This window comes from Vulpes vulpes, chromosome 3, assembly GCF_048418805.1.
Source record: "Vulpes vulpes isolate BD-2025 chromosome 3, VulVul3, whole genome shotgun sequence".
NCBI lineage: Eukaryota > Metazoa > Chordata > Mammalia > Carnivora > Canidae > Vulpes > Vulpes vulpes.
In genome coordinates this window covers 130,035,638-130,052,157 of record NC_132782.1, presented here as the reverse complement: position 1 = coordinate 130,052,157, position 16,520 = coordinate 130,035,638, and the positions used below count along the sequence as shown (strand labels likewise).

At 42.8% G+C, this 16,520-nt stretch overlaps 1 protein-coding gene and 1 long non-coding RNA gene across 3 annotated transcripts in view; one reads left to right on the top strand and one right to left on the bottom strand.

Moving 5' to 3' along the window:
* ABCA4 (ATP binding cassette subfamily A member 4) overlaps positions 1–16,520 on the bottom strand; it is a 128,437-nt gene that overhangs the window by 27,032 nt on the left and 84,885 nt on the right. For both annotated transcript variants that reach the window (XM_025996528.2, XM_072754574.1), the window contains 10 exons: positions 15,626–15,879; positions 12,913–13,037; positions 12,355–12,453; positions 11,341–11,527; positions 7,001–7,095; positions 5,462–5,494; positions 3,783–3,888; positions 3,584–3,658; positions 3,190–3,359; positions 1,353–1,530 (listed from right to left, as the gene is read on the bottom strand). In XM_025996528.2, coding sequence (XP_025852313.2) covers positions 1,353–1,530; positions 3,190–3,359; positions 3,584–3,658; positions 3,783–3,888; positions 5,462–5,494; positions 7,001–7,095; positions 11,341–11,527; positions 12,355–12,453; positions 12,913–13,037; positions 15,626–15,879 — 1,322 coding nt within the window. The remainder of the gene's footprint in view (positions 1–1,352; positions 1,531–3,189; positions 3,360–3,583; positions 3,659–3,782; positions 3,889–5,461; positions 5,495–7,000; positions 7,096–11,340; positions 11,528–12,354; positions 12,454–12,912; positions 13,038–15,625; positions 15,880–16,520) is intronic.
* LOC140598372 (uncharacterized) lies at positions 3,880–6,117 on the top strand. Its single transcript, XR_012000767.1, has 3 exons — positions 3,880–4,874; positions 4,997–5,163; positions 5,274–6,117. It is a non-coding gene; the product is annotated as an uncharacterized lncRNA (long non-coding RNA).

Below are 16,520 nucleotides of genomic sequence, written 5' to 3'. Positions count from 1 at the left end.
CTGCTGGCTAATGAGGATGCTAAGCTCCAACACTATAGATCCTAGAGTTCATATTTCAGGCCAGCCTTAAAATTCTAGAGCCTCAGAAGCCTGCTAGTGTCATATTCATCATCTTCTAACTCTTTATTGTCCAGCCAAGTGTCTATTTGCTAGACACTTTCAGACACTCTATCCTGCTATCCACATATATCTCCTTAGGCTCACAGATCTCTGTAGCTAGGCACATGCATGGGTCAGCTCGAAGTGTAAATTCTATAATCCTTGTCTTTAAAAAAAAAAGTAAAATGCAAACTCCAGCATTTTAATAGCTTTTCAGTGCAGGTGAGCCTAGCTCCTTTCATGCTTAAAGCACAGGGGAGTGTGGGTAGTTACAAGTGATGTTTTTGTCCAAAGTGAAAACATGCATTTGAACATGTTTTCTCAGGTAGATAGGGCAGACCAGAAAGACTTTAGTTGCTACTGATGATTTCTGGTTTTGTATTGTTCAGTGATGGCTGCATTTAGGAAGCAAAGATAAAAGAAACCATGTCTTTATAACCCTAATATTTGTCATATGATCCCTGCTACATTATAACTAGGGCTTTGCTGCCAGTTTATTTCTGACTCCTTCCTGCCCCCAACAATCCTGGTTCTAAGAGAGGCAGCAATTTGCTGTTGACTTGGTAAATAATTTTCTCTTTATATTACCTAAAGTGGTGCTAATCTCATTTAGTGGAGGTCTGGTTACTTTGGGAAAGCAAAGTAACACCACTGGGTAGGGTTGTCAGATTTAGCCAATAAAAATATTGGATGTTCATTTAAATTTGAGTTTCAGATAAACAACAAATAATTTTTTTAGTATAAGTAAGTCCCATGCAATATTTAGGGGGGTGGGATATGCTTATACTAAAATCATTAATTGTTTTATCTGAAATTTAAATTTAATCAATGTTCTATATTTATTTGGTGACTCTACCACAGGAGAAGTTCCATCCTTCCCCCTTTGGAAAGGGTGTAAGAAGAGAATGTAGGATGAAGGGCCTCTTGGTATTACCTCTTCAGCTCCAGATTATTCACAGAAAAGCCAGCATCATGCCTGTGGTGCAGTGATTATTCAGTGGGTTAGAAGGCCCCTTGGTGGAGGGCACGTAGAGCCCCAACTCAGCAGTTGTTAAGCTGAGCCTTCCCCAGCTTGGAGCTCCTAATTCTGTGCCTTTCCAAGAGCCAGCAAACACACAAAGCCCTTAGCACAGCACCTGCTAACAGCCCTGGCAGTACAAGAGCCCCACCCTGCCATATCCCCTTGGAGCAGACAAATACCTGCCCATGTTGGGCCCATGAAGGCAAGGGAGGTGCCATGACCTGACACTTACAATGTCCCAGAGGAAGTTGGTCAGCCAATAGGTAGTGGGACTCACTCCGCTGACAAACTGGAGGTGCTTGGCTTTGTTTACCCTCTCCTGGATCAAATAAAGGACAAAGCTGGCTGGGACAAAGGACATGGCGAAAATCACACAGATGGCAACCACAGCATCCACTGAAGCGGTCAGCCTGCAGCAGGATGAGACACCATGAGAGAGAGGTGAAGAAGGAGGAGCAGAAGCAGAAGGATGAAGTTAGGCTCTGGAAAGGCCTTACCCAACTGGAGGTGGGAGGTAATGGCCTCCAGAATCCCTTGGAAGCTGCTCGTTTCACTCAGTTGTGCTAATCAAACTGGGTCAAGGTTAAATGGATATTTGTGGGTTTCCTGTTCCATGTTACTACTGACTACTAACATTAATGCTAATATCAAATATTTTCCCATGTTATAAAATAAACAAATTTTATTACATTTTCTAATTATTTGTTGATGGTGCATAGAAATGGATTCTTATAGTAATCTCATACACTATAATGCTCTTATTAGATACCATAATTTGTCTATAGATAACTCTTGAATTTTCTATGTAAATAGCGATATGGTCTGCGAAATCTTGTTCACTCATGTATCACAACATGGGCATATATTCATAATGCAAATTTAAGTGAAAAGAGAACATGTCAGTTCTACAGAAGTTTGGCTCCATTCACCGTTTCCTGGATCACTGAGAAAGCGTGTGGCTAAGGGGTAGGTGTGGGCTGAAGTCCCACCTGAGCTTCACACACCTGCCACAGCTCTGGCGTGGGACAGTGCCTACACAGAGAAAGAGCACGTTTTGCTAATTCCCACAAGGCACCACATATGCTAGTCCGTGTGCTGATGAAACTACAAAGAACATGATCCACACATGCAGGAAGAAGAGAATAAACTGGAAGGAAACATACATAAATGTTTAGAGGTAAGATCCAAAACTGGGTAGGGTTGTAGAAAATAAGTTTTAAAAACTCTGTTTTATAAACTTTATTTAATGAACACACACTATTTTATATACTACCTTTATAACCACAGAAGACTCCTATTTTTTATTTCAGATTCAAGAGGCTTGCCAGGAGATGCAGAAACCTGGGCCGAGTGAGAGCCGGCATAGAACAGACTATATTTCCTCAGTTGAGGGCCTCAGAGGGTGTCCAAAGGAATGCTCAGTGACTAGTGCCCAAGTTTTAGCCAATGACACTTGGCATGTTCAGGGCAAGTTCAGGGCACGAATACACTGGGATAGGAACAGGAGGACCCTCATAGCTTGCCAGAAGAAGTTCACACTAACAAAGCCATTCCTGCCAAAGTCAGGTCTCAAATAGAGCACACATACACTACGAATTGCACAAGATTGATGTCTTTTACTGCCTGAAGCTATGCAGTAAGAGCCTAAGTTTGAGGAAGGCTAGGATCTGTTGACATCTTGAAAGCCTGGCCATCTGAGGGAAATTACGAGAATCTAAGACGATTATTCCCAGGGAGATGAAAGATTGGCTCAACTTTCCTAGTTCCCGGCAGCCACTTTGCAAACTGGTAAGGAGAATATTTGTGTAAGCTCCAGGAGCAACTTGCTATCAAGAGCCAAAAGGGAAGAGAACCAAATATATGCTTACTTTCTAAATAAATACGAAGAGAAAGAATGGCCAAGCAGTTTGATACACGAGGCCTTTGAAAGTCTCATGTTCATGTGTGCCTGACTTAACAACCTTGACATCCAGCCCAGCAGCTCATGTTAGTGAGAATCCTCTTGGGGTGTCCACAGAGTAGAGAGACGTGACCAGTGGGCTGTGAGGCTGGGGGCCACGGTGGCTTACACTGTGATCTCTGAGAGCTGCTCCTTGGTCAGGTTCAGGGGCTGGCTTATGACAGTGATGCCATACTCCTCAGGATTCTTGTCCTTGTGCAGGCTGGTCCGTAAGATGGCGTTGTGTGCCACGTTGAGAAAGCTCACCAGGGCATGCCACCCTTTGTTGTTAAACCACACCTACAGGGCAGAGAGGGGGCTTTGTTAGACTGTGCTCCAGCTGTTTAAAGAAAAAAATGAGCTTCAGGAAAAAGAATGTGAGGAGGAGGAAGGGCTTGGCAGCTGGAAGACATTCCAGGCCAGATTTCAGCAGCAGAAGGGAGGGAATGTAATTAAGTTGGGACAATAAAATCACTAGCTTGCGTGAATTTTTAGCTCTAGGGCAGATTATGTAGAACCAATACCTTAATGTTGTCTTCAGTTTCTAGATGTTTAAGGAAAGCAGGCATTTCTTTAGAGGCCTCTCTGGTGATAGGGCCCTAGAAAACCATAAGGAACAAGCACAAGGTTTCCCCTCCCCGCACTTAGCACTCATGATTATTTCTGTTTCATGATCACAAGCACATTCAAAGTTCTGCCCAAATCTCCAGGTTGTTTACATACCCCGCTCACATTCATTATCTGGCCAAGGTGGCTTAAAAATTCAACAAGTGCTTCCCCGGTGATGGGGAGGATTGGGAGCTTTCCTCCAATGGAAATTCCTCCGTACCTGACAAGGGAACAAGAAGCCCTCAAGTCAGTGCCAAGAACCAAGCCCGTGGTGCTTCACACCTGTCAATAGCTCTCTCAGTTTCTGCAGGGAAATGTGTACTTGGAGGGGAACCGTCTGGACTACTCAGCAACACAGCTCCACTTCACAAACCAACTATTAACACTTCGCTGTTGCCCCCCGGGGACAAGTCCTGATCTCTACCGGGTTTGGTTTCTCCCCACTTCTCCGACTTCGCCCCTCCTTATGCCTTCCCACGAGTGGCAAATTCCAGCCATGTCAGATCACTTCCAGAGCCCCCGATGGTCCAGGCTGCCTTGGTGTCTCTGCCTATGTGGGGCTGCGAGCTTCCCAGGAATACCTTTCCCCGTTTTGAGCATCTGATCAACTTGGATGCATCTGTCTTACATCATCTTCTCTTTAAGGTCTTCCCTCACTCGCCCTACACCCCAACCAATGACTTATTTTTGGTGCCACTTCCGTGCTTTGCAGATCCCCTGCCCTAACTCTGCGTTTAATACTTTAATTGGGGTCCTGGCACTGGATCTCTCCTGCTCTTCCCCATCTTCCACACTGTTTGGAGGTGTAAAGTGATCATGCACCGACACCAATCTGGACCTGTTGTGCTATCATTTAAAGCCCTTCAGTAGCAGGATAAAAGCCAAACTCCTTGACTGAACAAATTAATCTGCTGCTTAGGCAAGACAGAAGAGGGGAACTTTCTCAGGGACTCAGTTGGTCCTACTCCCCAGTTCCGCTTCAACTGAGGCCCCACAAGTCCCTCTTGGGAGCAATTCTAAAAGCAGGATTTCCCTTTCATGATTTAGAATCCACTCAGAAAAATTAAGTTAATATCAACTCTGCATTCATTCTAGAGGGACCTATTCCTGAGGGACCTTGGGAGGTCAGCTCACTCTCAGAATATTCCTGGATGATCCTCCAAACCTCTGAAACCACTTGAGCCTCCAGAATGCCACAGGAACGGGGTGAGTCTGGGACTGGGCCAGACTCCCTAAGGCTCAAAAGGGATGGGCCAAAGAGTAACAGGGCTTAGGTTAAACGTTCTCTCACTACAGCCCTCTAAATTGTTATCCTTCTGAGGTTTTAGGACCCCCTCTGAGTGAGAATGCTCTGGAATGCCTCTTCAGGGAACACTGCCTCCCATATATACCCTCCAAGGAGATCTACTGCTGAGAACCTTCTGGGTCCCACATATTCTTCAGGACATGACTTGTGAATTCCTGAGTATACACAGAACAGCCCACATGGCTCCAGGTGTGCCTTTTTAAAAAATGTGCAATTATTTTAAATAGATCAATCTGAGATTTTTATTTCTTCTTAAAAATATTTTATTTAAAAAAATATTTTATTTATTTACTTGACAGAGAGAGCACAAGTAGGAGTAGCTGCAAAAGGAGAGGGAGAAGCAGGCTCCCTTGCTCAGCAGGGAACTGGATGCGGGCCTCAATCCCAGGACCCTCGGATTATGACCTGAGCCCATGGCAGATGCTTAACTAAATGAGCCACCCAGGTGCCCCTGAGATTTTAATTTCTTACAAAAGTAGTTTCTTACCTCTGTTCATTGACCCAGAATTTGCTCTTTAAGCTGAAAGCCAAAACAAATCATACAATGAATACCATAAGAAAGGTAGTAGTGTTAACTTTCCTTCTCAAACACTCATTGGGGCCACTCAGTCTTCCAGGGCAGTTTTGTATTTCCTGATATCCAAACAAAGTGGAAGCCTCCCAGCCCAGAGCCTGAGCCCAAATACACATGCAGAGGAAGGACTGTTCCACCACTGGCTCTCCAAGTCACAACCTGAATTCTGGGTTTTCTGGGTGGTCCCGTGGTCAGGTCATTTGTCAGACCATCTGAACCAGAAAATATGGCAACCACTACAGCAGTGTAGAGTGAAGGCTGCAGCCCTCCTATCTTCCACTCTGCATAAACAATACCCTAATATTAATCACCTGCACACTTGGGAGAAGTTCTGACTTAGTACAAGCCCAAAGTTAAGAGACTGGTTTCCAGCCAATCAGGGGTAAAATTATAAGACAAGTAATGAGCAGATGCCAGTCCTAGACCTCATAGTTCAGGCCCACAAACTATCACTGTCATCAAGCACAAAACCCCAAAATCCATATTGCAAATTTGCTGCTGAGAACAAAGTTTGGGATGGTTGTTGTTTTATTGCATTATTGAATAAATATTATGCACTCTTGCTCTCATTTTTGTGCTTGAAAGGTGTTTTTCATTTTGCTAATGCTGGCTTGGCACTGCCTTCTCAGCAGCGGCTCTCACCACTGGCAGCGTGTTCTAGTTAACCAAGGCCATCTATCCTTTGTTCAGGGTCTGGCAGAGGAAGCAACTGAAAGGACTATGAAAATTAAACAGTATGTTTTATTTTAAGGCCCCAGCGCACTTGGGGGCTGGATCAGGGTTCCCTATGATCCCCTTTTCACAGCATGCTCTTGTCAAGCTCTGATGGGGACTGTTAAAGCCGCTCTTCCCCCCGGTGGGCCTGGGAAGAGCAGCTGCAGAGCTGAGAGGGGGCACTCACAGAAGAGTTCATTGGCACACTGAAGGGCAAGGATCGAGATGATAATTTACAGCGAGGGCGTGATAAGGAGGAGTTAACCCTGGCCAACCTGTGGGCTCCCTCCCATGCTGCCATCCCACTGCTTTTTTCCTATGTTGGTCTGATTTGTTCCATTCTCCTTTTTGCTTCTTCCTTTCTCTCTTGCTTCTCTCCTTTCTCCTTTTTCTCCTTTACTCTCCCTCCAAACATTGTCTTTCTTAGCTGAAACATGAGGCTGCATTATTGGATACACTCTATGCTTTCTTATTTTATTTTTAATGGTGCATGGGTTAAACTTGAAGACTGGCCTAAATAAAACAAAAAACAAAAACAGAATTAATCTTAAGTTACATTTTACTTGTATTTGTCTCAATTGCTTTTTTGGGTAAATCAGGGGGAAAAATTTTTCCACTGCCCTGATTTTTTTTCCCACTGCCCTGATTGTTGGTAAGTTGTGCAAATAAATTTTTTGTCTCTAGTTAATATTTTCTACAGGGAGCCAGGATGTAAAGTATGAAAGAATCTCTTCTTACCTGCTTCGTATAAGAGCAGGATATGTTTTTACCAAGAAGTCGGAGATGTTCCTGTTGGTAAGGTCTTGCAGAATTTCAGTGCTGCGCTGTATTCTCTGAGGCAAGGAGATATCCATGTTAGTCACCCTGGAATCTGAGGCTTGTACTTCTCCAAATATTATTTATGAACTCGGCTGCTGAGAATATGCTGAATAAAGCACTGACATATCCCTAGTTCCCAAATTAAAGATGTGGGAGCCATCTTTGATCCCCTTCTTTTCTCCAGTCCATTGACAGGATAGTTACGACTCCAAAAGAAATCTCCACTCTGTCCCCATTGCTCCAATTCCAGACTACCACCTAGTCCAAGCTTCCACTCAGGCCTCAACTGGACCTCAACAGAAACTTCTAGACTGGTCTCCTTCATTCCACGCTGGCCCACCCAAATCCATTCTCCACACAGCAGCCAGACTGAGCTTTATAAATATAAATCAGAATACCCCAGTCCTTGCTTTCTCCATTCCAATTAACCTTCGGAATCTCTGGGGATCATCACCAAGGTCAACATGGCCACACGATCTGGCCCTGCCCTGCTTTCTGAGGGGGCCAGTAGCCACTCTCCTTACTCTTTACACTCCCCACCTGTGCCCCGTGCTTCTCCCATGCACACCCCTCATTCCTGATGTGCCTTTGCACTTGGCCGTGCCCTCTGCCTATATTGCTCTGCCTGGACAACCTCACCAGCCTACATTTTATTCCACAGAGAAGTATTTTCTATTTGTAGTCACTCTCTATCATAACCTACTGCTGCATGATCTTTTCATCTGGATCTCTATCTCAAATTTTCTTTCCAATTCATCTGCTAACTTGTTTTTGTCTGTTACTTCCCTGTGTGATATAAATTCTGGGAGAGCAGGGATTTTCTCTGTGATGTCCCCAGCCTTAAGAATAGCACCTGGAATGCAGGCAAACAATATACTTGCGACATGGGTGAAAGAATTCAAACAGTCCCTTACAATTTACAGATTGCTTTCAAAATATATCTAGAACCGGAAGCTTGTTTCACCTTTGGAAGATTTACAAAGTGCATGCATTTGGCCACCAGGTGGCAGTATTACTTTAAATTTGGGTCTACATAGTCTGGGTTCAGTTCTGGTCAATCAAGAACCTGAGGTGTCAAGGGCACAACCCAGATGTAGCTGAGGGTATCTTTGGTGCATTAGAAACACATCACATATCATTCTTTTCATTTTTTTACACTTTCTGTCTCCCCTCCCCCTTTCCATTTTACTCCCTTCAATTCACTTTCTTCACGTGGTTCCTCCAAAGCTAGGAGGACAGGCACCTACTGAATGCTTACTGTGTGCCAGGCTCTGTGTTAAATGCTCTAGAAACATTGTCTCCCTTATCCGTACACTCTTATGAAAGAGAAATTGTTGCTTTAATTTACAGCCAGAGAACTGGAGGTCCAGAAATCTCAGCTAATATGCACCACGTCACAGAAGTTATAGGGGGTTGATCTAGGATTTGAATCTACATCTGTTTGTCTCCATAGCCCTGCTCTTTCCACCACTCTATCACCCTGATTCTCAAACTGAAAAGGGCACCCAGGGGACCTGCCAAGCTACCCTGGGAGAATCTAGGCTGGAACAATTGCTGGTGTCTGGTAATTTGTGATGAATTATTTTCTAAAAATTCTAGCAAATAAAAATAGTCCTACAATTTGATCTCTGTGCATTCTAGAAGTCAGGGATGGAACATTTTCACCTCAACCTACCACCACTACCAACACTTTCACCTACCACCACTCAAAGAATGCTAGGACAGGAAGGGACCTTAAAGAAGGCTGTATCACCACCCCCATTTACCTGATGTGTACAAGGTACTGCTTCTGATGAGTGAAGCCCAAACCCTCTGGCCTTATTCCAGGCTGAATAGGAGAGTGTGTTTGACTGAGTGGAGTGAGTGGGTCTAAATGTGAATGTGTGTGTCTGTTTGTCTTTTACACACAGACACACAGACACACATACAGACACACACACACATCCCCTCCTGTGTTGATGCCTGAGATTCAATTTTGTTCCCAAAGGAAGCATAAATGATAGTGAGGAAATGCAAGAGTGATAAAAAAAAATCACAGGAACTGGCTTGCCTTTTTCCAGGACTCTGGCTATGGGGGTCTGTTAAATTTCCCACCAGGGACCAAAGACTAATAATTGAAAAAAAGTTCCTAAAATAGGCAGGCAGCCTCTGAGGTAGGATTCACTGAGGAAATGAATCTCCACATATCTATGCTTAGCCTTCCTTCCCTGTCTTCCCAGCAAAGGACCCCATGTGCAGTGTCATAACCTCAGTGTCCCACTGCTGATGTATCTAAGTAGAAGCAGCCACAGGGCCCCTCAGTCATCCTGACAAAAGCAAAGCTTCCTCTTGGAATACAGAGAACTGGAACAAGTTCCCTGATTCCCTCTTCTAGGATCTCTATGGCGCCTCAGTGGCCGAGTTGTGGTTCAAAGGAAAAATACATGACTTGAGAAATATAAAGGTATATGCTTTTAGCAAGTAAAAAGAGAGAAAAAAAGATAGGAGAATGCTCACAAACACAGAATCACTTATAGACCAGCAACTGTGATTGATGTTGCAATGGCAAGATTTAGTTGTCCCCCATGATGTGCTCTGCCCTTCTGCTGTTTGCCATAGTAATACACTTTTTTGTTGGGTTCAAGGCCTCCCAGAATAAAGATTATATAGTTCCCAATCTTTCCCTGATGTCTGTTCTGGATAATTGTGTATAAGAGAAAGTGCAGTGCAGTGGCTTCTGGAAGTCTTCCTTAAAAGATAGTGCATTTGCACTTTGCCCACTCTTCTTCCTCTACTCTGCTACTAGGAAAGTAGGTTCTATCATCTTGGCCAATGAGGCTAAGGCATGTTGCTCCTCCTCAGCAACAAAACACAATGTCATGGACGGTCTGCATAGACTTTCACATGAGAGGGGAACAAATTGTGTCTTATTTTATCCACTGTCAGTTTGAGGTTGTCATCAGTTGAGTTGAATCTGATTCTAAATAATATAGTTTCTTTACTCACATTATTTCACTAAGTTCTCATAATAATGCTGTGAAATAAGTAGTTATCTTTAATTTATAAATGGGGAAATTAAAACTCAGACAGTCCAAGTAGCCAGCCCGGGGCTCTCTGATGCCACTGCTCCTCCCACTATGACACACTGCTTCTTGGGGAATCGTTTGTTCACTGGTAAATCATTAGAGAGGGCCACACAAGGCCCAGTTCCATGGAAGTCAGCTGGGAGGCCTCTTAGCAATTGAAGGCAGAGTGAGACTTCTCTGGTCCCTTTCACTGTCTTTGACACCTCTGGGAAAGGCTCACTGGGGTGATACATTAAGGAGTTCAGACCTCCCAAAAGAGGATGCTGCTCAGAGAAAAATGTCCTCTTGGGTCACTGGCTGATTCTGTGTGTGTGCACACGTGTATGCATGTTACACAGCACATGGCAAACATCTTAATTAGGCTGTTAAACAGTGTGCAAATACACATGCATTTAAATGGACACTACGGTGTTTACGATGGAAAAAACTGAAAACACACATCTTCAATGAGAGATTAGCTAAACAAATTAAATGGAAACAGTAGGATAATATGCAGGCATTAAAAATGATGATGTATAAAAAAATAAAAAAAATTTAAAAAATTTAAAAAATGATGATGTAAATGTATGTTTATTGACATGAACATATGTTCATGATATGTTTTTAAGTAAAAATAGGTTTCAAGATAGCATTTTGAATAGACTCCTGCTTGAATGGATAAAAAGCAAATGCTATCAGTTACCTCCAATTATAGGCTTTTTTTTCTTCTGACTTAACTGTATCTTTTAATTTTCTGTGATGAGCATACATGACTTGTATATTTTACTGTTTAAAAATTTTTTAAAAAGATTTTAGTTATTTATTTATGAGAGACACACAGAGAGAGGTAGAGACATAGGCAGAGGGAGAAGCAGGCTCCATGAAGGGAGCCCCATGTGGGACTCGATCCTGGAACTCGGGGATCATGCCCTGAGCCAAAGGCAGGTGCTCAACTGCTGAGCCACCCAGGCATCCCTAAAATTTCTTTAACTAGATTGAAGAGGGAGTGCTTGAGGGAAAATGAAGCTACTGGCTGTGACAGGGCCCTTTAGCATGCCCCTCCAAGAGGACCCAAGGACATGCAGGGCCCCTTCACTCAATGGTCAGGTTGAAATGTTAGTTGGCCAGAAAGTTAGGAGGCACAGTGTATCTCCCCAATCTGTGCTGTCACAGGTAGATTTGGGGCCCCTGGTTTCTCAGAGAGGGTCAAGGTACCTGAGGGGGTGGGAGCCCCCCTGCGCCCTCGGGGCACTCTGGGAGCATGGTGAGCTTCTCTCTGGTGCTGCACCTGCAGGAAGGCGAGGGCTTCTCTGGTGTCCACTGCTGCTTCTGGAACAGGTGGGTGATGTTCGGGGACACAGAAGGAGTCTTCCAGGGGGTTGAATTGCCACAGGGGTACTCCCTCATGGAAGGCAAGAAAAGATTTCACAAGAAGCTCCAGTTGATAAAAATCCCCCCAAATGAGAAATAGCGCCCAGCCCTCTCCTTAGCTTTTCTTCTATCTCCCCAGACCCATGGAGTTTTCTTCTTCTATTCTTGGAGGTTAGTTTCTCCTTTAAAAAGTCAAGACTAGAATTTTGTTGATTGACTAGGTATGGGGCTGGGCAGTAATCATCTGCTTTCTGGACTGTCCTATCTCCCTTCTTCCTCTTGGCACCTCTAGCTGTTGAGAAACAGAGCAAATAAAAGCAGAATTTGAACTTAGTCTGTTTTGGTCCATACTGATAGCTCTGAAAAACACTGAATGAGAGAAGCAGTTAAAATTATATTGAAATTTTATGATTCTTGGTGGATTTCAACTGCCCTCTATAACTATTCTCTATATTTACAGCAATAATTGAAAATTGGCCACACATGTAGTTAATGTCATTCTAGGTCCAATTAAACAATAGCACATCCTTCATCTCCCTCCTTTCCTGTTTCAGATTCCTTTCAAATAAGTTGTGGGAAGCATATGTTAACTCAGTATGGAACTTTCTATATCAAGAATTCTAGAAATACAGAGCATCCCAGTGACTGAAGGGGATTCTCATAAGAGGTGGTGATACCCTTGCACATGGGCGCTGAAGGAGAGGCTGGGTGGCGGTCAGGGGTATGAAAGCCCCTGTGTTATTACAGGACTGAGATGGGACCTGCCATCCCAGGACCAACCTGCCATCCCAGGACCCCACCATCAGGGCTCCCCAGGGACAGCTATTGATGGTAGGACAAGGGTGTGCAGGGACTTACGGAAGCCATTCTTCCTTCAGGCAGCGGTTGCCAAAGCCTGGCTTATTCAGGAGGACGTCTGCAAGTGCTGCAAGCTGCTCACTGCCCGGCTGGTCCAAACTAGACAGAATGAGAGGGCCTTACTTGACAGATAGATGACTGGGACAAAGGGACAAAAGAGTTGACATGCAACTTGACAGGCATTTACCGAATGACTGCTACTTACTAGGCATGTACACAAGCCATAGAATGCTGTCTAGGGGTGGTTATAGGTTTCCTGAGAAGGGAGTGTGCTACTCACACATGCCCAGTGATCTGATGGCATATCATGTATATACTTCAACCTACTTGCCCATCCTTGACTTTATCTTTCCTCACTCCTGGCAGTCCTGGTTGTCCACTTTGGATCACCTTTCCCAAGTGGCAGCTACATTAACCTCCCTTTGAAGGGCAGTGCAAGGACCCCTAACACATGGGTCACTAGGGAGTGGAAAGGTGAAGGTCCCACCAAGCAGTCTGACCTGGGAGCCCCACAACACATGGCGGTGAATGATGACCTTTAGGGATAAGTCTACACACCTGAAGAAAGTGTACTGCTGCCCATACATCCAGGGGTGAAGGATCAAAGCAGGATATTCACCAAAGGGGGGGACAATGATGGAAAGCATCAGAGCCAAAAACACAAAAGTGGCTGGGAGCACAATCTGTTGGAAAATAAACATGGCAATGTGGGTGTTGGTAGGTGGTATGTAAAAGACACACACACACACACACACACACACACATTCGTTCTTTTAAACATTTATCCTGTAGCCTCATAACTGGATTCTGGTGAAGAAGATAAGGCTTCTGGAGAACATTAAAAGGGGAGACGTGAAAAGGCAAGATGTGTAGAAGAAAACAATGTTCTGGTGGCCGTTGAAGAATGGCTAAAGTAGTCCAACACTGAGCACTGAAGTAGCCAAAGTTCAGCCAGAGGTGAACTAGAGTTTCTATATCTGAATAAAAAGTATAAAAAGAAAATAAGAGTACCCAAAACAATCTATAGATTGAATGAAATTCCTATCAAAATACCAATAACATTTTTCACATTTTAGGATTCTAAAATTTGTTTGGAACAAAAGACCCTGAATAGCCAAAAGAAATTTTGAAAAGGAACAAAAGAGGAAGTATCACAATTCCAGACTTTGAGTTATATTACAAAGCTGTAGTAATCAAAATAGTATGGTACTGGCACAAAAAGAGACAAATAGATCAATGGAACACAAAAGAAAACCCAGAAATAAGCACTTAATTAATCTTTGACAAAGGTAGAAAGAATAAGCAATGGGAAAAAGTCTCCTCAACAAATGATGTTGGGAAAACTGAACAACATGCAAAAGAATGAAACTGGACCACTTTCTTATATCACACACAAAAATAAACTCAAAATGGATAAAAGACCTAAATGTGAGACCGGAAACCATGAAAATCTTAGAAGAGAACATAGGAAATAATTTCTCTGACATCAGCCACAGCAACGTTTTTCTAGATATGTCTTCTGAGGCAAGGGAGATAAAAGCAAAAATCAGTGACTGAAACTGCATCATAATAAAAAGCTTCTGCACAGCAAAAAAAAAAAAAAAATCAACAAAACTAAAAGGCAACCTACAGAATGGGAGAAGATATTTGCAAATGACATATCTGATAGAGGGTTAGTATCCAAAATATATAAAGAATTGATACAACTCAACACCCTAAAAACAAATAATCCAGTTTAAAAATGGACAGAAGACATGAACAGACATTTCTCCAAAGAAGATGGCCAATAGACACATGAAAAGATGCTCAAAATCGCTCATCCTCAGGGAAATGCAAATCAAAACCACAATGAGATATCACCTCGCACCTGTTAGATGGCTTCAATCAAAAACATAAGTAACAAGTGTTGGCAAGGATGTGGGGAAAAAGGAACCCTTGGTGGGAATGCAAAGCGGTGCAGCCACTGTGGAAAATAGTATGGAGGTTCCTCAAAAAGTTAAAACAGAACTACCCTATGAACCAGTAATTTGCACTACTGGGTATTTACCCCAAAATACAAAAACACCAATTCAAAGGGGTATATATGCACCCCTATGTTTATTGCAGCATTATTCACAATAGCCAAACTATGGAAGCAGCCCATGTCCACTGGTAGATGAATAAAGAAGACATGAGATATATATAATGGGATATTATTCAGTCATAAAAAGAATGGAATCTTGCCATTTGGAATGACATGGATGGAGCTAGATAGTATAATGCTAAGCAAAATAAGTCAGAGAAAGACAAGTACCATATGATTTCATTCATATGTGGAATTTAAGAAATAAAACAAATGAACAAAGGGAAGAAAAAGTGACAAACCAAGAAACATACTCTTAACTATAGAGAATAAATTGATGGTTACCAAAGGAGGGAGGGTGAAATAGGTGATGGGGATTGGGGAACGCACTTGTCATGATGAGCACTAAGTAACAAAGAATTGCTAAATCACTATATTGTACACCTGAAACTAATATAACACTGTAGGTTAATAATACTGGAATTAAAATTAAAAAGTTAATTAGGGATGCCTGGGTGGCTCAGTGGTTGAATCTCAGGGCATGATCCCAGGGTCCTAGGATCGAGTCTCACACTGGGCTCCCTATAGGGAGCCTGCTTCTCCCTCTGCCTATGTCTCTGCCTCTCTCTATCTCTCATGAAAAAAATAAAATAAAATCTTTAAAAAAAAGTTAATTAAAAAAAAGAAAAGAAAAAAGAGGCCAATAACCTTAATATGTAGGGTCATTGCAAAAATGAATGAAAATATGCCGGAGCCTGGGTGGCTCAGCGGTTTAGGGCCACCTTCAGCCCAGGGTATGATCCTGGAGAACCGGGATCGAGTTCCACGTCGGGCTCCCTGCATGGAGCCTTCTTCTCCCTCTGCCTGTGTCTCTCTGTGTCTCTCATGAGTGAATAAATAAAATCTTAAAAAAAATGAAAATATGACTTTACCCTTCACTGTAAGAATAAAAACAATCAATATAATTGTTATTATTTTATTTTCTCTGCTTGGTGAAGTCAAAAAACTTAGGAAGAATCTTTATGTTACTAAGAATTAAAATAAAAGCTGGCAAGGAGCAAACAAAGCCAATAGAACCTAAAGAGGATGCTCATCTCTGTGTTTGAAGCACGTGCAGGAGAAAGGCGAGGAGAAGATGGTAAGGCCAGGAGAGGGCAGGCAGGCGGTGGCCACCAGCAGCCAAGCACGGGCAGGGACCAATAGTAATACCTGGGCCAGGAAGTCCTTGTGGCTGCGAATAGTGTGGTGGAATCGCTTGACCAGCAATGCCTGCACATGTTGGATGATGAGCTGCGCTCCTGTGTTGAGCCGGCTGCGTGCCTCTGGCTCTGAGGACGGCTGGCCCTCTGGGTGAGGAGCTGGCTCTGCAGAGCAGCCATTGGAGCCCTGGGGAATTTGTCTGGCTTTCTCTCTACGGCTCAACCAGGGGTGTCGGAGGTTTTCTCTTTTCTGTTGAGTGCCACCTGATTTGGAAGATTGGATTAATAAATTTAGAAAAATACTCACAAGGTTTGACTCTCATATACCATTATTTCTTACTCCACTGGTTTTTCCCTTCATTTAAATCAGTGACAAAGTATCAGGCCAGGTAGGTTAATAAACTTTAAAAATTCTATTTGGGGCGCCCCTAGCTGGCTCCATCAGCAGAGCACATGACTCTTAAACTCAAGGGTCGTGAGTTTAAGGCCCACATTGGGTGTGGAACTGACTAAAAATAAAATCAATAAATAAAAATAAAAGTTTTATTTTTTAGTGTAAATCATCTATAGACGGAATCACCCAAAATCGTTTAAAAAGTCTCTACAGGAGCCAAAGAAAAGAGGGTATAAATGCATTGGCAGAGAGGTCTAATACATATAACTAAGTAAAAAAATTGAAGTTACAGAGCAGTATGTATAATAAGATCATATTTATGTTAGCACATATATACAACAAATTATATTTTATACATACACACATATATATATTTATATATATATATATTTTGTAGTTACTTACAAAGCTCTGACAAAATATCCACCAAATGCTTAAAGAACTTAAAGGATGAAGGGATATATATATATATATATATATATTTTATATATATATATTTTTATATATATAT